This window comes from Sebastes fasciatus, chromosome 12 (assembly GCF_043250625.1).
Source record: "Sebastes fasciatus isolate fSebFas1 chromosome 12, fSebFas1.pri, whole genome shotgun sequence".
In the NCBI taxonomy this organism is placed as follows: domain Eukaryota; kingdom Metazoa; phylum Chordata; class Actinopteri; order Perciformes; family Sebastidae; genus Sebastes; species Sebastes fasciatus.
Window position 1 is genome coordinate 14,833,139 of NC_133806.1, and position 27,513 is coordinate 14,860,651.

General features: G+C 44.4%; 2 protein-coding genes across 4 annotated transcripts; one reads left to right on the top strand and one right to left on the bottom strand.

Annotated features, from left to right (window-relative positions):
* Window positions 1-99: 99 nt before the first annotated feature.
* On the bottom strand, window positions 100-3,749 carry cox6b2 (cytochrome c oxidase subunit 6B2). Its single transcript, XM_074653373.1, has 4 exons — window positions 3,628-3,749; window positions 2,381-2,519; window positions 1,022-1,122; window positions 100-442 (listed from the first exon to the last, which is right to left on the bottom strand). The coding sequence occupies exons 2-4, from the start codon at window positions 2,484-2,486 to the stop codon at window positions 389-391; spliced, it is 261 nt and encodes an 86-aa protein (XP_074509474.1). The 5' UTR covers window positions 2,487-2,519; window positions 3,628-3,749; the 3' UTR covers window positions 100-388.
* Window positions 3,750-5,562: 1,813 nt separating this feature from the next.
* rasip1 (Ras interacting protein 1) lies at window positions 5,563-17,115 on the top strand. 3 transcript variants are annotated; one of them, XM_074653369.1, is made up of 17 exons: window positions 5,604-5,733; window positions 6,134-6,504; window positions 7,242-7,363; window positions 7,676-8,127; window positions 8,305-8,565; window positions 8,643-8,884; window positions 8,973-9,137; window positions 9,679-9,883; window positions 9,965-10,263; window positions 10,372-10,533; window positions 12,565-12,605; window positions 12,906-13,060; window positions 13,204-13,316; window positions 14,810-15,104; window positions 16,106-16,269; window positions 16,350-16,491; window positions 16,582-17,115. In XM_074653369.1, exons 3-17 carry the CDS (start codon window positions 7,242-7,244, stop codon window positions 16,758-16,760), a joined length of 2,997 nt encoding a protein of 998 aa, XP_074509470.1. In that variant the 5' UTR covers window positions 5,604-5,733; window positions 6,134-6,504; the 3' UTR covers window positions 16,761-17,115. The 3 variants fall into 3 exon arrangements, with proteins under 3 accessions (XP_074509469.1, XP_074509470.1, XP_074509471.1); XM_074653368.1 differs by lacking the exon at window positions 6,134-6,504 and having other exon boundaries at window positions 5,563-5,733; XM_074653370.1 differs by lacking the exon at window positions 6,134-6,504 and having other exon boundaries at window positions 5,699-5,719.
* Window positions 17,116-27,513: the final 10,398 nt, after the last annotated feature.

The window sequence follows — 27,513 nt, forward strand, 5'->3', positions numbered from 1 at the left end:
TAACTGAAACTCTTAATGGCAACGATTACATCTACCCCTGAATGGGTACACTTAAATGCCCTATAAGTATATCCAATATAACAAAATACTGAAACGGTATAATGAACAACATCCTTTTAATTAAATCCGCACTGTGTTTATTGATTAAACAAAGATGAAGAGTAGTTTACAATAGAGACGGGGAAAATACTTCTGACCTCAACATGCAGGGTAAAAAGTTGTGCGTGTTTGTATTTAAAGTTAACAACAGTACAACAACAGTTACATCACTGATGAGGAAGATGTGTTAGCTGTTTGAAGATGTCCTTAGGCACACTACCAGGGTTGAAGCTGCAAATAACAGAATGTCCTGCAGTGGACTGTCCTGATCAATAACGGCTGCCAGATTTCAGATCTTCCCTGGGAAATTTCCATTCTCTATCTGCTCGTCCCATTTGCCAACCTGTGGGAGATATTACAGAAAACATTAGCCTTAATCTGACAACAAACTAGTGTTCAAACATCAGCAGAACTGTAGCTCTATACATCCACAGGAGTTTTGTGTCAGAACATACAGTAGCACCAACAGAGATTTCCTGGTCTTGGGAACAGTATGTGTATCGAAATAGTCTCACAACTGTTGCAACTGATGTCATATGCGAATAGCCTCAAAATCATAAAAAGGTTGGGTTACTACATTTTCTGAGCTTTTTGAATGCAAAAGCTGTGAGACCATATTGTCAAAACTATAAATATATGACGGAAAAGGAGTCCTTTATCACATGCAGCTTAATGTACGTTTCAAATAACATCAAACTCCAAGAGATAACCACTCGCAGAGCAAAATCAACAAATATTTCATGCAACAAAATAAAACACAGAAAAGCAAGCACACAACACTGAATATCAAGAAGCAGGAAAACTGTGAGTCCGTCTCTGCTACATAAGCTAGTCTTGGCTATCCGACACCAACAACATTCAGTGTGTGCATGGAAACATTTCCAACGAAACTATCTGAACTCCTAACGATCCTATAACTTACCCAGCTCATTGGACAGAGGCTCTTATAAACCCTCTGGTACCAGTCACAGGGGGCCACATCCTGGTCTTTGGCTGACAGGGCCTTGTTGCACCTGTGGAAGTCTGGAGCAAAAAAAATAACAAAAAAGGTTTAGGGTTACTCATCTGACTGTTCACACTAAAAACACTATAAAAACTCTCAGACGGTTATCGCTGTTTGTTGTGTGTAGAGGTGTGTGTGTGTGTGTGTACACAGTAGTGCCGCAGCAGCACTGAAACGTGGGAGATGGCAACAGACAGAAGAACATGTCAGCCTGTTTCGCCGCAAATCTTCAAATACCATCAAATATTACTTACCAAAGCTTCGAAGCCCAAAAAATAGTATTCGAGACAGCCTTTTTTAAGATACGCCTTTATTTTGAAATTCCCAATTTATATTTAAAAGAATGGATTGTTTTTGCTTTTGAAGGTCTGGAAGAGCCCAGTAATGAAATTGTCAAATCATATTTAGTTGCTTTTTGCGAGTTGATATAAAGGTAACCGATTGTGTTAAGTGGGCATAATGATATCGATCGCAGGCCCCTGAATTGAATCACATCAAAATCGTATCTTGGCAGACTTTGTAATCTGCGAATATCATATAGTTGTCCAAAGAATCAATATAATATATTGTAATAAAACTTGTGATTTAAACCCCTACTACCAATGTCATGTGGAGGTCATATTTAAATTTCACGTGAAAATGTTATTAATACCTGAATGACGACTGATTTGTAAGCTTCTGTTTGATGTCAGCTATCTTATGGTGTAATGTGTACATTTGATGGTTGTATCTACGCATACTGCGGCAGTAGCTTAGCCATAGGGACTTGACTTAGGACTGGCCGGTTCAAGTCCCCCGCAAGGACCAAGTATTGAGTGTGAACTGGTAGCTGGAGAGATGCCAGTTTGCCTCTTGGGCACTGCCAAGGTGCCCTTGAGCAAGGGGCAGCCCCCTCGCTCTGACATCTCTCCATTAATGCATGTAGGTTCTGTTTGTGCATGTGTGTGTATTTCGGGCCTGTGTGTACTGCGTAAATAGCAGAGGGAAAAAATTTAATTTCCCCTCTGGGATTAATAAAGTGCCTTTCTTCTTCTTCTGTATGTTATAAATGTATACAAAGATTTTAACTAAACAAGCATACTGATATAAGCGCATTTGATTGGTGCACCTAGTAATAAAATACTGCATTTATGGGTTTGTAAGTGCTTTGACAAACATTTCATTACAGATGTTGCAGAAGTACATAGTTGTACACATAATGACGAGATGAGGAATCTCTTGAATACTATGTCCAAGTCTTATAAAGGAGTAATCACAACATATGATGCATGTCCTCACCCAGGTAGTTCTGGAAACAGTTGCGGGTCTGGTTGGTGTTGGGGAACCGGGCGTCAAAGGGAGCCGTCCTGTAGTTCTTGATCTTCTCCTCAACAGTGTCAGACATCTTTATGAGCTTCAACCACACGTCTAAATGATACTGAAACAAGGCACAGGGTGGGTTAACTCACAGCTGAGATGAACACAGCTATCACAGTGTCACCTCAATATGATTCTCAGTGTTAGCTGGCTAAGCTCAGTTAAATATAGCGTTGTGATCCAAGTTATATTTAGGTTACATGCAGAAGACATGCAGAAGCAGCGTTCAGTTTTTATGCACCAAATATCTGGAACAAGCTCCCAGAAACCTGCAGGAAACCCCAACTCTGAGTTCTTTTAAATCAAAGCTTAAAACGTTCCTGTTTGCTGCTGCCTTTTATTAAACCAGATAATGATCTTATACTGCACTAGAGCTTTTACTCTTGTATGTTATACTCTATTTTAGCTTCTATCCTAGCTTTTATTTTTAACTTGTTTTTATTTTCTAATCTTTAATGTTTTTATAACTGTTTTAATTATGTTTTAATGTTCTTTTGCACTTTGTCGCAATGTTCTTGAGTGTTCATGTAAAGCACTTTGAATTGCCCTGTTGCTGAAATGTGCTCTACAAACAAAGCTGCCTTGACTAGCTTTGTTTAGGCTACTCAAAGCTAGTTTGTTCAGACATTAGGACAAAGATCTAACTCTTATGCGTGTGTCAGACATCTTTATGAGCTTCAACCACACGTCTAAATGATACTGAAAGAAGGCACAGGGTGGGTTAACTCACAGCTGAGATGAACACAGCTATCACAGTGTCACCTCAATGTTATGCTCAATGTTAGCTGGCTAAGCTCAGTTAAATATAACATTGTGATCCAAGTTAAATGTAGTTTAGCTTTGTTTAGGCTATTCAAAGCTAGTTGAGATCTAACTCTGATACGTGTACTGACAGAACCAAACATTGACACAACCACATAGCTTCTAATACAAGTTAGCATAGCTGGACAAAGTGCTGTCAGTTAGCTGAGGCTAGCTGTTAGCTCGTTGCTAACATGCTGATATATATCTGTTTCTTGCTATCTAACACATTTTAGAAACGCCTGGTTGTTTGCAAGAGTTTCGTGTAAGACAACACATCAGAAAACCCCGATAGTAATATAAGTTTAAAGTTAGTAAACAGCACGCAGAGTGTGAGAGTTACGGACAGCTAACAGCAGCTAACTCACCTTGGGATGTTTCTTGATGTGCCCTCAGTGACGCTCCGGAAGTATGCCCTTACACGTCGACGCGCAAAGCATGCTGGGAGGTCAGCTGGTGGGAATGCCTGTCCTATATGGTCACAGCACAGACACTCACAATATTACATATATATATATGGTATAATATATAGTGATATATTACAATATTATCACTTTTCTATGTTTTTCTTAAATCGCCATGAATAAAATTATTCATATTTTCATTGCAAAGTTTAAAAAGAAATATAAATGTACTGTTTAAATTTTTTAAATTTTTTTTAAAATTGTGTTTCATGATTAAAGGGACTGTTTGTAAGAATCAGAAATGCTTGTTAACAGCGACACCTGTGGCCGTTGAGTCAACGAAAGTCAGCGTCGGGCTCGCGCTTGTGCTCTCTCTACATAGACATGAACGAGCATCGCTCAAAACAGTGAGGCGACACACGTCAGCTAAATCCACAATATCACTCTTTATTGCACCTGCTTGGCAGTAATGTTAGCTGACCAGACGAAGGTCTCTCCATGAATCAATGCTGATCCTAGTGTTGACTTTTCCTGCCTCAGCCTCCGGGGCTGAAGCAGGAAGAGAAACGTTATCGTCTCCGACCGGGTGCCGGTGTCTCCCTCCCGCACCCGGTCGGAGACGATAACGTTTCTCGCTGCGGAGCCCCGTCACTTCACAAGACACGGGAAACCTCTGTTGGTCTGGAGGAGCTGCAGCATTTATTTATGCACAAACGTCCACTGTACATTTACTAGATATTCTCAGAGCTACTAACTCTTCTGCAGTGTGTAGTGTGCGCTCATGCACGTGAGGTGGAGCGAGCTGAGTGAAGGCAAGCAGGCAGAGGAGCAGAGTATAGCAGAGACTCCGGCCCTGGAGACCAAATCTACGGTCTCCCCTGTGTACTCCGACCGCGGCCAACACTGTTTAACAGATGGGCTTCACTAGATATAACTTTGCGGTTTTGGTGCTTCCATGTGGTTTGTGTTGGAGTCTTGTCTGAACAGCGTAGCCACACGCGAGCGACCCGGGTGATTTATACGTGTAAGAAGTTACAAACAGTACCTTTAAAGGTTTACTATTTTGAAAAAAAGAAATTAGGTTACCTAATCCTGGATGCAAATATGACCTTACCTCACTCATTTCAAGTCAAGATTAGTTTAAAGCAATACTCCCCCCACTTTCTGGTATCAAATAGGCATGAAAGTGGCTGACAAAATTAAGTACTAAATTTAAGTTTAATATGGTTTCCTACTTTCCACAGATGCGTGCACTTTGGTCAGTTTGAATTTGTGTTGATGACATTAAATCACAAGTTTAGTGTAGAAGAAGTCAAGTGTAGAAAAAGAGAAACTTCACACCAACACGATCCCTTTATTCATCTGTACTCTCTCACATTTTAGCCAAATATGGGTTGAATTCACTGCTTCTGTTTGCCATGACAAAGAGAGACCGAAGGTTTAAGTACATAATAACATGAGTTTTAATCTTTGGTCTTGGCTTAGGTATTTCAATTCACAATAAAGTCCTAGAGAAATCAGAAATAATTGCTAAAGTGTCAAAGTCTAAGTCTTTTTTTTATTTCCTCGAGTGCCGTCTAAAGTAATCAGATTCTTAACTCAAAGCCATTGACAGAAGTCCCCTCAGGCCAAAAGAAAATGCAACTTTTATGTGTTTCCATTTGAACGCTAATGTTTCCAGTATTAATTATAGATTCCTTTGATCAAATATTTCTTTTTAATGTTTGACAGCATCACTCAGTAGGCCTATAATGTGTGTTTAAGGAGGGCCAATTACAGTTAAACCTAAATTTGTGGTATCAATATGATGCTGACTAATGATAATATCAGGCTAATGTTACAGCTACTGTACATGTTGTCCACATTTAACTTGAAGTCATCTGTTCTCTTCTCCCTCAGTGACACTTTGAAACAGTGGTGGAGCCTTTGAAATGTGACGTATATGTTACGACGTATTCGGTCTGGAGATGCAGATTTGGGAGGATCTATCCCATGAAGTGGGACACAGTGATAGTCTCCTTTCTCTCTCCATCACCATCTTCCTGTCGAGGAAAAGGTCAAAGATCACAGGTGTCTCTGTTGCTCCCTCTAGCTTCCTGTCTCGCTATGTGTGTGTGTGTTTCCTTCATCCTCTTTCCAGCAAAGCTTCAAACTGTGTGTTTTCTAATGCATTACGATGTCTGTTCTAATCATAAAAATAACAACATAGTACCGGATTTAATGGCCACATTCTTGAGAATCTGTTGTGGCTTTAAGTCCCTGTTTGATGTAATTAAAGTTCATTAGGATGAAACAGTGACACCACATTTCTGTTTAATCCAGACAGACCAGTATAGATATCTAGATTGCTTTGTGGTGTAAAGTATATGCATTGTATAATATTCCCACCATGGTCTCAAAGGCTCATATGTGTGTGTAAATTCACCCTTCTCCCACTCTCTACCAATCTCTGCCTCTCTCTCTCACTCAGTCAGGATATAGGTGTTGTCCACTGCAAAGGAAGGAAATTCTGTCACTTAGAACAATGGGCCTGTTTCTCTATCTATAGACCCAGAGAGGCTGAGAGCCAGAGGGAGAGAGGGAGCAGATCTCGTCCAGTTAAGAGAGGAAAAACAAAAGAAAAGTACTTTGCTTTAGTGAAGAGAAGATCGAACTAATGGATATTATGAATTAGAGATGTGTATGTAGACGTGGGACGGATGTAGGCCTTTTGAAAATGGAATTTTCGTCGCGGGGAAAAGGAAACATACAAGGTTATTAGATTACTTTGAGCTGTGTATTTGCATTTCGGTGGAGAAGAATCATCATAACACACCATAGAAGGATCAGAAGTAACTGTGGGTAAGTGTATTCAAAATCTAACAACTAAAAACATTGGGGTTTCTTACTTGTACCATTTCATGGTTTTCAAAATATTCCACCACAACATCTGGGACATTGTGCTCATTAAAAACAGACGTCTTTCTGTCTAGAGCGACAACAGCAGATTTTAGGTGTGGACACACATGTCGTGTCGAGACATGACAAGTAGTCAGAAATCACACTTCAAAAGGTGGTAGTTTTCCACAGGAATACAATGATTTTGTTTAGGCCTCCAAATTCTACCTGTGAGGGGGAAAACAAGCAAGTGTGATCCTTAATTTTTATGGTAATTTACATACAAGTAACACTGAGAAAAGGACAGACAGTGACCTTTGGAGTGGGTATTTCCCTTTCAGTGCGACAGCTGGACCTGAGTCCTACAAGAGATGCTTCCTGTTTGAGAATGGGAAAATCATGCTATGATTTTCAGGGGCTGATTGGGATGTTTTGGGTTAATGTTTTTCTGTTTGCTTCCACCGTGTTGACAACCTGCTGTAGTTATCCTGTTGATATTTTTTGATGGTGACATCATGCTATTGTTATATTGTTTCAATCCTGGCTTCGCTGCCACACATTCCTCACTACAGTGTGGAGGTAGATTAAGCAGATTAGGGGGAAACGTGACATTTACAGTGTCTTGACATACTGCAGATTATTGAGTTAAAAGGCCAGATTTGTTCTTCATATCTGCATGTCTTTGTCTCTCCCTCTGTCAGATGGAGGGGTCTGGCAGTCCGCGCTTCAGAAAGCTCCATTTCCCAGTGGGTCTGTGGATCAACTCGCCCAGGAAACACTTTGCCAAATTAGGGGGTCGCTGGCCCAGCGCTATCTCTGTCAAGTCAGTCTGGAGTTCTCTTAAACTCACTTTTTTTATCTCTTGTTTTGCTTCTGTCACGTGTATTTCTTCTCAAGTTATGCAACTTTCATGCCAGTTATTGTTTAGTTAGAATTCAGTGCCTGATTGTTGAATGAACAATTTTGATGTCATCTCATCTTACTTCCACTGTCATTAGTATCCTTCCAACCTGTCACCCGTCCCTGTTTTATTTTAGTCCTTGTTGTTTAGTCAGTCATAACTCACAGCTGACTGGTCCCTTCCTTTCTCCTTCCTCTCTCCTCCATCTGTCTTCCCCTCTTCTGTTGTTCCCAGGTCGACCACCAGCTCTGACGCAGCCTCCCTCCACGAGGCCCCCTCTGCTCCTTCCTCTTCCCTTTCTAACTCCACCCTCTCGCTGGCTTCCCCTACCCCATCCCCATCTCCTTCCCCGGCCTTCCTCAGGCCGCGGCCTGCTGGGCCCCAGTCCCGCACAAAGCGTCTTTCCCACCTCTTCCTGCGAGGGCGCTCGAACAGCGACCGGGACCGGGCGGTGGGGGAGAGGGAGAGAGAGCTTTGGGCTCATTCAGCTGCCCCCTCCTCCCACCACTACTTGCCCCCTGCCTCTTCCTCTGCCCCCGGCCTGATCAAGATCTACGGGGATGCCCTCTCTAGTGGGGCCAATTATCGCTCCCTGCTGGCCAACGTTTACTCCACAGCCAGACAGCTCATCGCCCAGGTCATCACCCGGTACACTGAGAGGGAGAGGGAGGAGACAGATGACGCAGGTATGAGAGAGGGAAATTTTTCTCTCATTTTGGACCTCTGCTGCGTCTCATTACTGGGAATTGTTTGCTCAAATATTTTTGACCAATTGGGAATGACTTAATATAAACATAAACAGCAGTGTTATGGAAAAATAATTATCCCCCGTCTCCTCCTCCCCTTCCTCCATTACCTTCTAGTTCTCCAGAAATACAGCCCAGAGGACTTCCTGTTGTGTGATGTCATTGGAAAGCCCATCCAGCAGCCAGATGGAGCTATCAAATGGGAGACAGAGTGCCGGAGAAGCGTTGCCCCATGGGAATGTCCCTTGTTGTTAGTGGACATGTGGCGGCCTAAGGATGGATTCGAGCGGCGCTTTGAAATCCAAAGAAAGGAAGACTACGAGAGAGAAGAGAGGGAGAGGGAGAAGGAGCGCGAGAGGGAGGGAGAGAACTGTCAAGGTATGTTTGTCAACAGGCTGGTCTCTATACACGACGCAGGGTCACACTGACCGACCCTCTGATTGTCTTGGCAACAGGTGTGCGCTGGCGGCGGAGCAGAATGTCATCAGGGAGCGGAGCAGAGGAGAGCGAGCGTGGCCACCGTGCAAGGAACTCAGAGCTCAGGAGGAGCATCAGTGACATGAACCTGAGTCTGCGGCGTCGCCAAGGCAACCACATCAGCAATGACCCACATGGCTCTGGCAACCGGCCCAACAACAACGGAGGAGTGCTGGACAGGAAAAACATTGTGAGCATGATGAACCCGCAGCAAGGAGAGGTAAAGAAGATGATGTAAAGAGGAAAAACTGAATTAATCGTGCATTTGGCACTTTAACCATCATGCCTTAACTCGCTTTTTTTTTCAGATTAGAACTTCAAAAGCCGAAGCAAAGGTTGGATGGACGAACCAGCCAGCGGAGGACGAGAAGGATTACTCCAGCTGTGACCTGGAAGTGATGTCACAAAGTTTGATCCTTCCACCCACAGACCGGCCCTACTTCCTGTTGCTGCAGGGTTACGATCAGAGCAAGGCGAGACATGCTGGCGGATGATATCACACGCACAAACACTCACAAACAACACCCACACACATACAAACATTATGTAAACACAAGCACACACACAGTGACATTTACTCTATAGCAAGGTGCGTGCACACTGATGTGCACATATGCAAACCAACAGGCATTTTTATAGAGGATTTGTGCAGACATACGCGCGTGCACACACCCTGTAAATGACATCATACCTGCATGTCTGTAATCGCCACATACCATCAGGGTTTCCATCCCTCCAAAAGCCTCTCCCATTCAGCATCCTGCACAAAACAGCCTCAGAGCAGCACAATGCCTCAACAATTTATCCAATAAAAGCATAAAACCCCTCTGTGTACATCACTCCATCTCACACAATGACCTCACACAGGTCTCCATTGTAGCGAGCTGTGACACACTTCATACCTTATCGACCGCCTTCTGTTCAACTTAACATCTCTGAGATGAATTGATATAAATCATAGTACTTAAAAGATAACAGACCTCCCTGACTCTCTTCTGCTCTCCACTTGTTTAGGATTTTGTTTTGTACATCATGGCGGGACATACGCATATGTTTGGAAGAAAGCCCACGATGAGGGAGAGAGAGAAGGACAGAGAGAGGGAGAGGAAGGGGAAGAGGCCTCTGAAGGTGGACACGTTCCTCTCTGCTCCTGACCTCTTGGCCAGACACTTATTGGTCCGGAGAGACTCCGCTGTTCCCGAGACGCCCACCAGACAAGGTACTAAAAAAGTTACTTATATCATACTTGGATCCGTGGTGCAATCGCTGTCTACCTTAATCTGATTTTGTTTTATTGTAGCTCTGATGCGGCCCTTCAGAGGAGGTGCAGTCACTCACAACGGAGTGGCCCTTTACAGGGAGACGGTCCTAAAGCCTGGGGATGTGATTGGTCTGGGGAACCACTTCCTTTTCCTGTACCGTGACCCCCGCGTGACTCCAGCTCCACCGCTGGCATTGACCCTGCCATGGCAGGCTGATGCCTCCACCACCTGCTGCCCTTCAGGGTTAATAGACAGACAGGAAGCTCTGAGGCAGTACCTGGGATCTACGGAGGCAGTTCTGAAGTTTCATCCCCGTCACGCAGATGCTCTGTTACAGGTGAGACAGGAAGACAGAGAAGCTCTTATTAACTATCCATTTATCTGGTATCATTAACAAAATGGCCTTGATGACATACGTTGTGTTTACCCTCCACTTTTCTTTTAGGAGATAATCTCCAAAAACTCCTCCCCAGACTCTGGAGGCGGGCCTTTAGCTCCTGCTTATCTCCTGTCAGTCATGATAGATCACGCCTCCAAACACCTGGACCCCGCTCTCACACCACAGATACTACTCAAGTCAGCCAATCTAATTAAAGAAATTGTCTGGGTAAGTAAAAGAAACAACAACAGCTCGATATCTCAAATAAAGTATGATATGTGGGGTCCATGAACCTGAATGACCGCAACAACCGTGGACCTTTGTTGCATGTCATTTCCCATCTCTCTCCCTCCTCTCATTTCTGGTCACCTTTCTACTGTCAGCTCTGTAATAAAGGTGTAAAAATGTCCAAGAAATAAAAGAAAAACCTACCTAGCTTTGAGCTAGATGCTAACGTTGGCATGCAAACATGCTCACAATTTTTATTTATTTAATTTGTATTTGTATAGGGACAAGTATGTAGCATAAACCAGTGCCACACACCACAGCATTTATAGGCTAAGCTATTTTGCACGTCTTTAGATGGGCCTTTAAAATGCATGAAACTAAACAACAAATACACGAGAGACAATACAAACCAAAACAAGAAAATATAGACAGAACAATACAAACTATAATACAATAAAACACCATAAACAAGATACACCAGTTCATTCACTATGACAACGTTAACATACTGATGTTAAGAAGAAGATTTTCACCATCTTAGTTTAACGTGTTAATATGCTAATATTTGATAATCAACACTAAACACAAAGTACAACCTAGGCTGATGGGAATGTCATTAGATTTGCAGGTATTTGGTCATAAACTAAAGTTATTACAATTCAACCTATTGGGGGAAACAAATGTCGAAAAAAAAATTCTTGCCAATCCATCCAATAAGTGTCGAGACATTTCACTTAAGCCAAAATGTAAATTTGCTGGTCCATTTAATCCATTTAATAGTTGAGATATTTCAGTAGTGAACCAATTGACATTGCCATCCATAGAGCCATGCCGCTAGCCCGGCTAAGAAACAACATCTCAACTTATAAAATGTGCTCCTTGTTATGGTATGTTAAAGGGTAACGTTTTTGTGTCTCAGTGACTAACGAGGACAAACATTTTTTTAATTAGACCAGTATTGAGGGAGAACGCTAACGTTAATGTAACATTACGTCCATTAAAAGTGCTTGTTTTTGCCACTGACGGGCTTTTATACAGGCTATTAAAAGTGTTTAACAACATTATCTAAAGGACCCTACAGAGAGATCAAACGTTTTTCTTACCTTTCGCTTAATCCAGTCTGTTTGTTATTGAGTCCAAGTCCCGCTCAAGGGGAAGTCTCGTTGTGAAATCTGAATATCCGTATGCTCTGGCTCAAATAAATACGTGTGGCCATTGAATTCAGAGACCTCATCCATATTGTGTAAATCGTTTAAATATTCAGCCATGACATTGAAAATCTTTTAGATAACAACTTAGCTACTCTTTCTCTACTCCAACACAACAAACTCTGCTCGGCTGGCACTCACGTTTCCACCATGGATGTATTCCACTATTCCACCGTTTTATATCAGCAACACGTCACCTTGAGAGATTTCAGAATGAGACTTGAGCGAGACTCTTTCCATAATGTCAGACACTTATAATAACAATCAGAGCCTGTCAGTGGCAAAAACAAGCACTTTTAGTGGACGTGAATGGCGATGCCAGCTTGCTCCAATAGCACCATATTGCAGCCTGTGATCAGTTGCCGTCTACAGCGCTTCATTCATTGTTTTCTGTGTTAGTCAGTTAGACACAAAAACATGTGAAAGTAGGGTCCAGGTTGAAAAATACCAACGTTACCCTTTAAGTAAAATAATAGAATATTTCAGAAGTTTATTGGTGGTTCATCTGTGGAGCTTGTGAACCATTTTTGGGATAGTACTGCATGACAATATACTTAAACCGGCTTGGCAGAAAAACATCAGGTAGGCAGATTGAGATTGTTACATTCAGTCAGACAGAAAAAAACATCAGACAGACATGTGCCCTTCATTGTGGCCTGCTACGTTGTGGACAGGAGCGAGGATGAGCTGATGTCACTGCCCTCCTGCTGGAAAATGTGCTGTAATTGTCCTGGCTGCAGGGCTAGACTCCGCTCCCCCCTCCTCCACCCCCACACTAACCCGAGATGTCTCTCCTCTCTTCTGTCTCCAACTCTCTTTACAGGATAACATTAAGGAATTTGGGGATAAGCATCCCACGCAAAAGTAAGAACATTTTTGTTCTACGTCATGTTTCCTCTGTTTAGAGATCTCCTGCTGAGTGATTCATGATACATTTGTGCTTGTGATGTTATGTCTTTGGTAAATTTTTGTGGTATGATGAAAGCATTGTAACACGGAGATGTTTAAAAATGGCTCAAATATAGTTTAGTAATAATAACTCCAGTCTATTTTTACTACCAGTATGGTGTGTTTCCGTTTAAAGAATAAACAAAATACTGACAGGAGAATGTTCACAAATATTTTACAGCTAACATAACTTTGTCATTACATAAATATGTCCAGTTCCACAGAGCAAGAAGGTGAGATAAGCACGCCGAATGTCCAGAAATTGTCCTCTGACCTTCGACCCCTGATGTTCTGGATGTCAAATGCCACAGAGCTCCTTAACTTCTTCCAGGTCAAAGTTGAAACCATGGAGAAAGAGTGGGAGTTTGAAGGTGAGAGTGATTTGACAAAACAATGGAAATACTGATTCAAGCAAGAAAATAACCTTCAGAACCTATGACCATTTAATGAAATGAAATACTACATACAACGGGCACGAAATCTTTAATTCATCTTACTAATCTTTTCTTAAAAGCCCCGGGGGACCCAGTTTTGACAGCTGACATGGACACCTGTTCAGAAGCTCTGGCGCAGCTGGATGACGTCATTATGCACACCTTCCAACAGTGTGTGTATCACCTCACCAAGGTACAGTAGAAAAGGACTTTTCTAATAATGTTTTAGCCGTTAGTTTACAAAAAAAAGTCAACAGACTTTACCGTTTTATTTGTGTGACGCCAGTGAATACCACTGCCGATTAAACTTCACAAAGAGACAGCGAAATGTCTTTCTGAAGCTTTAATACATATTCTTTTTATTTTCCAAGATGTCTCACCACCACCCACAATTTGTTTTAATTTTTACCAGCTGTGAGCAGCTCCTCTTTTCCCTTTGTGCTTTGCATTCTGGGAGAATAATGTGTATCAACAGCACACTTAAAAATCAACTGTATTTAGTAGGGAGGTCAAAAAGTCAACGTGATAATAAAGCAAATTCGTTTTAACGCCACTAATTAACGCAACTAACAGCTAGAGTGAAGATACTGACATCATATGAAACTAGAAAAAACTAAGGAATCCACTGGTACCAACCATGTCATGCTAGCTTGTCGCGAAGGAGATTAAATAACGCTCCAAACTTGCACAAAATTTTGGCGAGGAAAAACGGTCATGGCCATTTTCAAAGAGGTCCCTTGACCTCTGACCTCAAGATATGTGAATGAAAATGGGTTCTATGGGTACCCACGAGTCTCCCCTTTACAGACATGCCCACTTTATGATAATCACATGCAGTTTTGGGCAAATCATAGTCAAGTCAGCACACTGACACACTGACAGCTGTTGTTGTCTGTTGGCCTTGAGTTTGCCATGTTATGATTTGAGCATATTCTTTATGCTAAATGCAGTACCTGTGAGGGATTTTAATCGATTGACAGCCCTAATATTTAGTAAACATACCATCCAATTACAGTATACTTACTTGTGTCACTTTTCCAGTGTAAACACACTACATATTAAAAAAACTGCTTAGACTTAGTATGTAGTGTGGATTTGGGACCTGCCTACAAACACACAGCCACACTAGAGGCTAACATGTTCACAATGAAAATGCTATGTTCAGCAGGTGTAATGTTTACCATGTTCACCCTCTTAGTTTAGCGTGTTAGCATGCTATCATTTGCTAATCAGCATAAACACAAAGTACAGTTGAGGCTGATGGGAATGTCATTGGTTTTGCAGGTATTTGGTGATAAACAAAAAGCATTTGACCTGATGATAGCGCTAGAAAAACGTCAGGGGAACACCAGAGAATCCATCCAATAGCAGTTGAGACATTTCAATCTTAACCACATATGTCAACCTCATGGTGGAGGCAGAGGACGAATCAGAGGATCACCAAAGTCAGCAGGATTCATCCTCTAGGGACTATGCATGTCTGTACAACATTGAGTGACAATCCATCAAATATTTGTTGAAATATTTCAATGTGCACCAAAATGGTGGACCGACAGTTATTCTGCCAGAAAACAACTCTCCTCCTTCCTCTCTATCATCTTCATCTTAATCTGTCAATATGTTTTGTTTTTATTTCAAATTTTCTGAATAAATGAACTGAAGTTTCTCTCCTTTCTGTCCATAAAGACGCTGTACTCGCTCCTCCCAGCTCTCCTGGACTCCAACCCATTCTCCAGGCAGGAGAAGGAGAAGGAGAAGGATGGAGCTCGGGGTGCAGAGGGAGAAGAAAAAGGAGGAGAGGAAGGAGAGGAGGATGACGTGTCCGCCTTACCTCCCAAAGTCGCCGGGCTGGTGGAAGTGTATCGCTGTTCTCTGATGCTGTCGCGGGACGCGTGTCTGTCCCCGCCGCTCACCTCCCAAACCTTTGGCTACCTCTTCTTCTTCACCAACACCTCCCTGCTCAATACGTTGCTGGAGAGAGGTGAGAGGGAACAGGTTAAAGTGAGCCACTGTGACCACAAGTGACAATTAGGAGATAATGTTGAATGTTAAAATGTAACAGTAGCACAAGTAGAGAAGAGTTATAAAGATAGTGACGCAAAGTTATTGTTATCAATTATAGGGGCTCAAAGTGAGAATCAGAAAGTGCTTGTTAACAGTGACACCTGTGGACGTTAAGTCAACGACAGTCAGCGTCCTGTTGCTCGTGCTTGTGCTCGACACACACGAGACTGAACGTGATTTACAGGCATCATGTTGAGTAACGTTAGCAACATTAACCGGCTAAAGCCACGATATCACTATATATTTCACATGCTTGGCTGTAATGTTAGGTTACCTGTCCAATAGTCATTTTGCCAGCTTGGGGTCCGTTTTGATACCAAAAACCAAACAAAGGTCCCTCCATGAATCGAAGGCCCGGCCGATACTGATCCTAGCTTTCCCCCGACGTCGGTCACATTCCTGTTTTGCAAGACGGGCTTCACCAGATATAACTTTGTTTTTTTGTGCCTCCGTGGAGTTTGTGTTGGAGTCTGCGTTGTGGTGGGGGCTGGTCATTTCTTGGCGTTAGCGGACTCCATTTCTAACCAAACGTTAGCTGTTGTTGCACACTGTTAGCCCTGAAACAGAGCTGAAGAGAGTAAAGGCACTCACGAGCGCACATGACGTCACATCCGTTGGATTTTCCCATAAAAAACATCCCGCATTCTTCACATTAAAAGCAGTCTACAGGCCGATAGAGGAAACCCACCTGAAGTCACGGAAGGTCTGATTTTTTAGGTTAGGCTACAACCTGTTGACACATTGGTAATAAAAAAAACAATTAAAAAACGTTTATATGTGTAAAAACGTACCTACAGTCCCTTTAAACTCTTCATTTGTAAAAAGAAGATTGTGTTATTTCTTCTTTCAAAAGTTGCATAGTCTCATCTTAAAGGTCAGAGCTCCTCTTTAAGCGCTCTCTTTGATCTCTCTCTCTAGATGGACTGTTTTCGTGGTCCAAAGCGGTCCAGATCCGTACAAACTTGGACCTGGTTCTGGACTGGCTACAGGGGGCGGGATTAGGAGACATAGCCTCTGAATTCTTGAAGAAACTGTCAGTCACCGTCAACTTCCTGTGTATTCCCAAGACTCGACTTATCCAGGTAACACAGCTCCATGTGCAGGAAGCCCTCTCAGACCTAGCCCAAGATTATTAACTGACCACTAACCTCCTGTCTTCCAGTCATCCTGGACCAGTCTACAGGAGGACCACGTCTTGTTAAGCCCTTCCCAGTTGCACCACCTGCTCACCCATTACAGGCTGGGTCCAACCAGAGCCCCACCAGCATCCTGGGCCCCTCTGCCGGGCACAGAGCTGAGTGGAGGTAATACATGTATAAATAAAACTAACAAGAATCCAACCAGTGAAATGATCTGTTAAGTCACTTATTTATTTTCCTGTTCTCATCTTTTAGACATCTTTGAGAGCTTCCTGGACCATCCTCCTCTAATCCTGCCGAATGAGACTCCACGCCTCGACCTCTCCCAGCCAATCCCGAGCCCCGAGCTCCAAAAGGAAGTGACGCGTCTCCGCACCTTCTTGTGGGGACTCGACCAGGATGAGCTCCCCGCCAATCAGAGGACTCGGCTTTGAGGAAGCCCATATTTGTCTCTCTATGGATGTCTCACAAGTGAAAAGGAAATCACCAGAAACAACACACACACACACAAAACAAAAGAAATGCAAACTGGACATGTTTTCTGCATTTTGTTGCCTGATAGTTGTTTCCTTCATGACATTTCCATATCGATTCATTTTATCCATTTAGATATTTTCAAGTAAAAGAAATGTATTGGCTTTGGTATGTCTTTATAGAATTTATTTTAAAGCAGGGAGTAAAACCCCATGTCTGTCTGTCTGTGGCCACGCAGTGTTATGCTTTACGTGACTGTTTTACTTGGCTTCCATGTATGTTTTGAAACTACTTGTTTTTAATAAAATTCTAGTCTTAAAGACCTACAGTTTCCGTGTGATCTTTGACAAGCTCGTTTCCCACAGCAGGGCCCCTTGGGCTTGGCACTCGCCTCAAGTTCAACACCAGGGGAATATTCCACAAGGTGGCGATGCAGGACTCATTCCCCCGTTGACGTTAAATGATGAGTCTGCAGGTAGAATTGCTTGACTAAGGAGGCGATCATACAACTACATTATCGTCTGCTCCAAAGTCTCACTCTCATTTCCTGTAATCATGGTAGTATTCCACGAAGGAGGTCGTGACTCAAGCCAGCAAATGAGACTGTGACGACCACACACAAAGGTTACCTTTAAGGTGAGCTGTCGTTAAAGGTCAAAGCTGGGAACTTAAGAGCAGGGGAGGCTTTCATTTCCCTTTGTTGGTGTGACACACACAAGTGGTCTGATTGGGTTTCCCATTTCATTAATGTGGTATAACTCCCTGGCCCCTATAAAAACAGTCAGCTCATTAAGCATAAATTAGCAAGTGGCTGTCATGAGCAGACACCAGACAGGTGATATCATCAACAGGAGTGAGTAACAGCTTTGCTTGAACTGTCACAATTTGGTAATATCCAGTCAATTTCACCGTCTAGTCAGCCAGACTTCTTTAGAAAACCACTTTCTTTGTTTTGAGAAGCTCTATGACGTCTCCACGGACTTATCATGCTTCTCCTTTGGCGCCGGACCAAATGGCTTCCTTTCTTCCGGTCAGCCTCTCAGATGAATCCCTTTACGGTAAAAAGCCAAAAAAATAAATCATTCCCGTGAGAGCCCTCTTGCTTACATCATCACTGTTGCCTCCAGTTCTGTCTCCCCAATTTCTTACTGTGCTGACATCAAAAACATGCCACTGAAGAGAGACCGCTTATAGATTATGAATCATGAGAAGAGGCTCCCTGTGGTCACATTTATCAATTAAGTGATTGTAATCACTCTCATTTGAAATTCTATGTGGTGTATGAGTGAGAGTGAGACTGTGTTTGTGTGCTAATTTCAAATTTTCCAGTAATGTCAAACAGATGTAGTCTGTAGCTTTATAATTAACCACAGATGGGGGGTTCAGGCGGGTATATAGGTCCCCGCTGATTGTGTGATATTACGGTAGTCGGTGATACAATACGGTGACCAATGTCTGAGCACTATTAAGTAACATGTAGGGGTTTAGTAAGCGTGTGACACACACACGCTTTTCTGTGATCTCAAGCACTGACACAGACTAAATGTCATACACACTTTCACCCAGAATCGCATAGTCATACACACACACACAATCCTCTTTCTCTCTCACTAAACACCACACACACACACTACTTCTTTAACCAGGTGCAGAGTTCCACACCTGTTGTAGCAGCTCTCTGTAATTAGCTCAACACAATTATCATTGGTGGACGGAGGGGAGGGGAGGGCGAAGACAATGGCGCAGTCATTCTCCCCCTATCATCTCCTTCTCTCGCCCATGCTGTCGAGTAATGAAAGATTCTCCCCTTCTTCAAAGAGACGGAGTTTCCTACAAAACAGCTGAGTCAGAGGAGAAAAGAGAGGAGGATGAAAAGAAAAGGAGAACAGTAGGGAGGCGAGCGCGGTAATGCAATGCTGCTGGTGTGAGGCCCCGCGGACCACAGTGATTGTGTTCATTGTTGTTACACACAGGAGTCATTTTCAGGAAAGCAGAAAGGGCCCATGGCTCTCACACTTAACACTTAACAGCTACAACCTGGAAACGGCCTCAGTATCTATTTGTGATCTGGTAGCACTTTACCTGAGCCCTGCGTCATCCTAAAGCCGCAAGTATAAGGAGGGTTTTCAAAGTTGTACGTCAGGGGGAAAAGGGCAGAATACTGTAATGACTGTAGGGCCACTGATGGAGGTTGTGAGACATGTTTTATCAGGAAATCGGAGGGGAAAGTGTGAGGGTCCAAAGGAGTCATCATTACCAAATATTACCACATCTGGTCTCTTATGCCAGTGGGGACCTGCATTGTGGGGGGTAATATTACTTTTATGAGTCTGGCTCCTAAGAAATAAAGCTAGGTTTCTCATTTTGGGTCTCAGATTGAAAATATTTAGTCACCAGAGAGTCAGCTCTAGTGGAATATTGTGCATGGCTCCGGGGCTAAGTCCAGGAAGGAAACAAGGGAGCAGGGGAATCTCTGTTAGGTCACAGACAGACAAAAAGACAGACTGGGGGTGTAGGAATCTGAGAGAGGTTTGAGACGAGGAGTGGTGAGAAGGTCAGAGGGAAATCAGTCAGATGCAGACAGACGACAGACTGTGGCTGAGGTTGGAGATGGGGCGACTCGTGGATGGACAGCGGGGCCTCAGTGAGATGACCAAAAGGTCGAGAGAAAAGCCTCCTCAAGGGCCAGATCTGTTTTCCTGGTTACGTCACCCGAACGTGAAATGCACACATAAACACACAATTTTTTTTTTTTTCATGCATGCCCCTACACACAAATGCACACAGGCACACGCGGGGATATAAAAGAACCCCTGTGAGGTCAGATCCACCGGGCTGAGGCTGTCCACTGTTAGTAGGACTAGCCAGCTAAGCCTCACAGTCTCACTGGCAGCTACAACCACCACCACCAACCACCGTACCCTGCCTTGCCCTGCCCTGCCCTGCCCCGGCCCTCTCTCCACTGGCGGCTGTCTGTCCTGGCCTTGCTGCTGCTGCTGGTTCTCCGGGGGCAGCGGAGCGTTTATTATGTGTGTGCTTTTCAATTTGGGACTCGGCCAGAGCCACCAATTTGGAACTGGTGGTCTTTTCCTCTTTTCCAAAATGCCCTCATCTACCTTTTCCCTCCTTTCCTCCCGTTTTCCTGCCTCTCTCTCTCTCTCTCTCGTTCTCGCTCAGTATGTTTCTCTCGGGCCGGGGGGCCTGTGGGCCTGTGGGTAGGGGCCTTATTCCATCAGCCTGGGGCTTCTGTCAGAGGCTTGTTCCATTTTGCGTCATGGTGTTGACTGAGCGGACCCCACACTTAACTCCCATAGAGCTATGGGGTTGGGCGGCAGGGCAGCCGGCGCGGGCTAACGCGGCCCCGTGTTCAGCGTGGTAATCTGATGGCCGTGTTTATTTTATGCTGCTCTCCTTTGATGGAGCAGAAAAAGTCTTTGGGCTTTTTGTTTCAGCACTTTCACTGCCAGGTCAGAGGTGCTCGCCGTGGTTACGCTCAGGAAGAATAATATTTGCCCTTATATTCGCTCCAAACAGGCTTTTTTCCATATTAGTGTCAGGGATACTCTCTGGGTTTCTGCCTTCCACTGATTCGGCACATTGGAGGTGAAGGGTAGCGGGGGACCCTGGAGGATAACGGGGGTGTTCCACAGGTCGTCCCCGGGGGCCGGTATCTATACCCCTGAGTGAACCCCCGTCATACCCAGCTGCGGACCTGAGAGACAGCCCTGCAGCCGTATATATAAGCCCCAGTAGTGAAGGAAAACACACACATAAACACATGAAAACACTCTCACTCCTGCTTGGCTGCCCCGGGCTCCACCTCAGCTGTCAGTCGTCCAAACCTCCCAGGGGTTCGTTTTAATGGAGTTACCAAAAAAACAGAGTTACCTCTCCTTGTCTGCCTCACTGCCTCACCTCAAAACTCACTCACACACCCACCTATCTGCCTTGTGTCAGCTGTTTCAGATGGGTCGAAAAGCCAGGGAACCGCACAAAGTCATTATCGGAGGTTTTGACCCAAACGTACGAGAGAAAGAGGCAGAACTGTCCACGTTCTCTGGATCAAATTCTGACCCCAATTTGTTCTGAACAACCGCACCGTAAAGTACAAATAAAGTCTCACGGATTGCCCCTCACACTGTTCTGCACTTCTCTATTGAGCTTTACAATGTTGATCTGACCTGGGAAAGTGGCGACTTACGGGACTTGCTTTGTCATGCAAGAATGAGTTTGACTTTGAAGATTAATCAGTACGTAGCTTTTTGAGAGAAGAAGCCCAGACTGTGGCCGGAATATTATTTATATATCTCAATTTTGTTATTGCAATTGGCCAAGGCCTACGCTGTGATCATGATATTACAGGAATGAATCATTGTCACGCGAGATAAGACACCCTGGGGAGTTTTATATGGATAATGTTTCATTTCCTTCTGGGTTCATTATTTATGATCTGAATACAGAAAAAGACTGGGTTAAGGCCAGATAGGAACAATAAGCACACACACATACTGGCATGCACAAACAGAAACTAGATCACCATCAACCTTCCTCTACATCTCTTATCTTTTCATTGGAGATGAATAGAAAACCATGTGCAGGAAGGACTGTTTACACTTCCTGCCCTCCTCCATATATCCCATCATCCACCTTTCTGTTGTAACACATTAGACATGTTTCTGGCCTCCCTTTGACTGTGAGGTATGTGCTTACTCACAGATGAAGGAGCCTAAACTCTGATGTAATCCAGGGGAAACAGGGAAACGAGAACGGGAGGGGGACTGCCCTGGTGGTAGGTAATCCAATACCTCCTGGTGCAATTTAGCAGCTCAAAACAATTACCGACTGGCTGCCCCCAAATCAGCGCCAGCAGCCAGACAAAAGGGGGATGTAGACTTTGCTTGTTAGTAGACGTCAGATTTGGTAGGTCACTACAGAGAGGGGAAGCTAATCTGGATCAGGGTTTTGGCAAATGTTGTGTTTCAAACTGAGCTTGAAAAGCCTGTGCAGATGGTACAGTGTGGGAGACGGTAGAAAAGCCGGGTCAGTGAGTCATAAAGAGGTGCTGTCAGTCAAACCCAAAGATTCACCAGTCAGAAATCTGCCTCCTCCTCGTCCCACTCACTGTCACCCAATCAGGGGCGGATGAAAGTCTTTCATGTGACATGCATCTATCTGTATCCCTCTTCCTGTCTTACAGTTGTCGCCCAACACCCCTTAGTCTGTTTTAAGTCTCGCTATCATTCTCTTCCATAGCATCACTTTCTTTTTTCTCCATGACCGTCTCACCTATCTCCCTCCAGTTATCCCAACCCATCCCATCCCATTCCTTTTCTTTCCTCTCTTCACGTGTCACCATCCCATCCTCGTCATCACTCTTCCAAGGATAGCCTCTGTCACCGTGTTTATTGTCTTAGTGTCAACCCTAGACCTACGTCTGTCCAGGCGTCCTGTTCCATCCCCTCCCGTCCCACTCTTTGTCGTCATCCCTCTTATTTCTCCCCAGTGATTGTTTTGTGCTCCTGTTGTTTCTGGGCTTTTAATCCAGTCTGCTGCAGGGGGGAATTTCCTTTCTTATCGTTCGCCGGGCCATTCCTCGCATTCCTGGCATGCTTCCTGGCACTACCGGGGGTCCGGCCAGATGCGAGGGCGTCTGTAATACAAGGCAGACGCTGAGGCCAACTGACACCATTCATACATCCATCTGTGACCATCTGATGAAAGTGGACAGCGTGATTGATGAACAGAAAGAGGACGAGGAGTCGGGGAGAAAAGGGAGCGGGACAAATACAAAGACAGTGGCGGTGGGGGCGTAATGGCAACGTGTGTGAACTCTGTGCCAAAAATAGAATATTCTGGATAGTTTTCATTTCTGAGACCTTGACTCACAGACTGTTATTGATAAAAGAAGACATGTCCTTACATGTTTCAGTTAAACGTCTCCCGACGGAGCGGTTTGCGGCTAATTGGGAACAGCAGGGGGTCAAAGTGCACATAAACATTGGGAACAAGACTAGAAAGATTAGAATAACTTTCGTGTCATTCCTCTTAGTCACAGCCCTTCAAGGATAAAGGTGGTTCTCTAAGTGCACACCAAACAAAGCTTTTGTGAGTTCCCACAATAAATAAAGGTCAAGAAAGTAAAACCAAAACTGTGACAGGTCTTGCAGCTGTATGAGTAAAAGATGGCAGTCAGACTTTGACTTGTCAGCTGGAGATAATGGTGGTTGGGAAGAATGCACGCAAACACATTACTTCCATATCTTGCTCGTGCTATTCCTGAGATAAGATGCCCGCGGAGGATGAGGGATAGATAGTCCACAGTTTATATAAACATTTACAGTAAATGTTTTCTTTCTGCAAGAGAATGCAAAAAAAAAAAAAAACAACTGCAGAAACTTCAACCTAAAAAAGGAAGACAGTGTATCTTCTGTGCCGTGTTTGCACCGCTTCGAGTCAAAGTCACTTCAAACCAAAGTTGACATTTCAGTGAACTTGAGGTCCGCCTCCCCTCCCTGTGCGGTCAAAGCGCAGCCTACTGAATGTGGAGAGAAGTCTTTTTCATTCCCAAACATGTTCAAATGCACTCTGTCTCCAAACTGTTGTAATCCCCGATCCTGATGTCCGTACGCTGTTTCAAAACATAAACAGTGACAGCATGCGGATATGAAATTTCCTTTCCTGTGTTTGCACTCAGTTTATGATGAAATTTACACACACTCGGCATGGCTGACGCACAGGAAGTGGTTGGCGGAAACGACGGCAGAATCAATACAGCTGCCCGTCGTGCGCTGTTATAAGTTGTGTTATCTGCTATCATTGTTGAGGGAGGTTGATTTACGATTGTCAGCGTGTAATGAGCGTTAATTTAATGAATGGCCCGTGATGAAGGGGCCTGATGTGCGTCAGCATTCACAGAAAACAGCAGGTTGAAGGGGGGCAGGGGGTTATAAATCGTTTTAAACGCTGGCATGAACTGTCTAACGGACGTAAGCACATGTGTGTTTCTGTGAATTTGCGTGTGTAAACGTGTGTGTCCATCCATCTGCAAAAGGGCAACCTCCCCCCATGTGACTGAGGTCACGTCACGTTGATAAAGTCAAACTGCGACGTCACACAAGCGTTCTTCCTTTTGTCTTCCCGCTCCCCTCGCTCTTTCCCCGTCGTCTCTCCCGGCCCCGCTGCCCCCTCTCTCTCTCTCTCACACACACACACACACACACACACACACACGCCCCTTCCCGTTTCCCCTGCATTTGTCAGCAGCTCTCAGCTTCCGTAGAATAACACGACAACAGGCTCAGTGTGTGGCTGACGCAGACGCAGACGCACGGCGCGCCGGCAAGTAGTGGTCAGCTCTGATACAGTATACCTCACTCACGCACACACACTGACGAAGAGACAGGGAATGCACAAGTAATGTCTCCAGGATAACTATTGTGCACGCTGAGGAATGCACGCAGAACCGTCACTTTCGCTGTCCTCTACAGTCCTGTACGGGGGTCACCGTTGCAGACATATTGCAGCCAAGTGATAACAATAATTCACAGCTTGATTACATACAGTATGCTCTGATTGTTGTAAAAGCTTGTTCTGTTTATGTTTCATTGATCCTCCTGCGCACCAGACTGCACCAGAGAAAACAAGGGAGGGATGTGAAGTGGAAGCGAGTGAGTGTGTGAAAGAGAAAGTGAGAGGGGAAGCACTTTGAAAGGAGGAAGAGATGGAGAGAGAGAGAGAGAGAGAGGGATGCAGACAGGACACGCAATGACAGGGGAGGAAAGAATGTTTAGGGCGACTGAGAATGGCGGTGAGAGGAGCGGGAGCTCTGAGACAGGCCTGGGCTCTCCACCGTGTTAACACCAGTCTGAGATGGAGGGAGCAAGCAGGGTAGATGGAAAGAGTGTTTGCACAGTAAAAAGTTCCTTTTTGCGTGGGTTGCTTGCTTCCCGCTGTACGCCTCCCCCCCCTCCTCCACCCTCACCCCTCTCTCTCCTTCCTCTTCTCCTTCTCACACTCTGTCTGTGACCTATTGCTTCAACTAGTTCATTCAGAGATTTCCTCGCTGGCAGACGCAAAAACTGCGAGAGCGAGAGGGAAACATGAGCAGGTGAGCAACGCGGAGTCAGAGAGGGAGAGGGTTTCGGCTGACTGTTACACACACACACGCACACGCAGTGTTTTGTCACGTACCATAGAGTTTGGTTTCCAAACAAAATGAGCCTCGTAAACGTGTGTTTAATAGAGCGCTGATTTAAACATTTTGCTCCCCCCAAGTTTCTGCCAGGAGAGACGTTTGCCTCATGCTCTTCCTTTCATCCCGGCATCCTGCCCTTTGCTCGGCTCTGTGAGCTGAGGAAACCTGCAGTAATGATGCTGGTTAATGTCCCTCTTTAATGGTCTAATAAAAAAAAAGGCAAAGCAACAGATGCACAACAGCCATATCTGCTCCCAGTGGGCCGCTCACATGGAAGAGGAAGAGAGCAATTGACACGCATAATTTGTAAATCACGTCCACGGGGAGTTTTGTCAACTAAAGACTCGCCAGCGGAGCGGAGATGGAGGGGGGGTTTGAGAGGAGGGTCTCCTGTCATATATACTGTATCCATTTGAAAGAGGACAACAGCACTTTAACACTGATCACCGGCAGCGAGGAAGAGAGAGTCAGAGACGTCACTTTATTGCCCAATGATCGCAGCCCCCTTCTGTGTGTCACTATTTCTCCCACCCCCCCTGAACTATTAACACACTCACTTGCTCTCTGACGTAGGTTGAAGTAAGGGGGCAAGCGTAGAGGAGAAGGGGTATGGGGGGGGACGATGGTGGTGGGGAGCGAGTTAGGGCAACGTTACCATGACGATTCCCCCAGATAGGATACCCAGCCGGAGTCACGCACTTGGCAGCGGGCTGGAGAGAATGAATGGGGGGACAGAATGACGGAGTAGAGAGGAAGAAGAGGAGGAGGTGGAGGAGGTCATGGGGAAACTTGAAAGTGTCCTGTTATAGGAGAGTAAATATTAACAGTAAAAGGACGGACCTTTTGGTTTTCCCTTTGAACGTAATCTCCGCGTTTGTTTACTCAAGCCCTGCTGGAATTCCCTAGAGGAAATGAGGGTGCAATATAAAAATGATGAATTTATTACAACTCCTTCTCCCATAATCCCTTTTACCATCGGAGCTAGCGTTGCGTCACGGTCAACATATTCACTGTTTACATACGACACTCTGAGGTAAGCAGAACATGAGAGTTAACCCTAAAAATCAACAAGGCTACTTTATCACCCACCTGGATGTGGAAATTAACCCACGGTTAACGTTTGCGGGAAAACCCACATCGTCTGAATGGACTTATTTGGTGTTTGTTCTCATGATCAGACTACAACCACAATCACACTAAAGCACACAGTGAAGAAAAAACCCCCAACATAAAAAATTCATTCATGCTCAAGCTCTTCCTTGTCAGATAAATAAACTATGAACTGAAACTTAAAGGACCAGTGTGTAGCATTTCGGGAGATCTATTGTCAGAAATGGAATATAATACTCATAACTATGTTTTCTTTAGTGTATAATCACTTGAAAATAAGAATCGTGTTTTCGTTAGCATAGAATGAGCCGTTTCTATCTACATACGGAGCAGGTCCTCTTTTCACGGAGTTGACCGCCATGTACCGTCATGTTTCTACAGAAGCCCAGAACGGCTTGGGCCGGAGTCGATAACTTTACTCGCTCCCTTCGCTGCCACTCTCTCTCTCTTGCTTCACCACTCACTTCCCTAGTACACACGCACACTCTAAGCACTGCCTCTGCTCCAAATGACCTGCGATACTCTTACAACAACTGGCTCTGGAGAAGGACATTCGCGTTTTTGCGTCGGTCACCGTATTTCTCCTACATGCTTGGCACACGGCCGGCGCAGCTTCAGTTAGTTTCAATCTGCAACCTCACCGCTAGATACCGCCAAATCCTACACACTTTTAAACTTTATTAGAATCGTCATATACATACATATCCTAACCCTTGGGGTTCAGTGTCTCGCTCAAGGACATGCAGACAGTAGGAGTCAGGAATCTAACCGCAAACCGACCCGTTCAACTCACTGAGCTACAGCCGCCCCGTCAAAGTAACGTTTGAAAGCCTCTAGCTCTGCAAATTTGGTAGGCATATGTATCTAGACTTAAAAAAGCCTCTCAGAGGTATACCCCAAACCCAACAGGAAGTCAGACATTTTGAATTGACTGTGCAATTTTATGGCAATTTTTACCATTTCCAGGCACTGTACTTGAAAAGGTTTTAAAATCCTGAGTTTTTGTGGAACTATGTTTCCGTGGCGTGGAGGCAAAAAAGCTCCTTTTGCCATAAAAAAATAAGTTGTTGTAAATTTCCCATGCATGATAACAGTCTCTGCCTGGGGGCATCCACATGCACATTTTGGCTCACAGTCAGAGCGTCACCTACTGGCAACAGGAAATGACATGTTTTGCACTTTGATGTACTTTGATGTGCCAATCAGATCGACCTCAAATTAAGTCAGAAATGTTTTAAGACCTTGATGATGCTTCGATATGAAGATGGGGATTTTTCGTTGAACGGTGTTGACGTGCCGCCACAGCGAATTTTGATGTATTGCCATGAAAAAAAAAATGTTGTAACTCGACTCAACATGGTCGAATATTTTACAAATATCATACGTTTGATGGAGTCCCGACCTGCAGA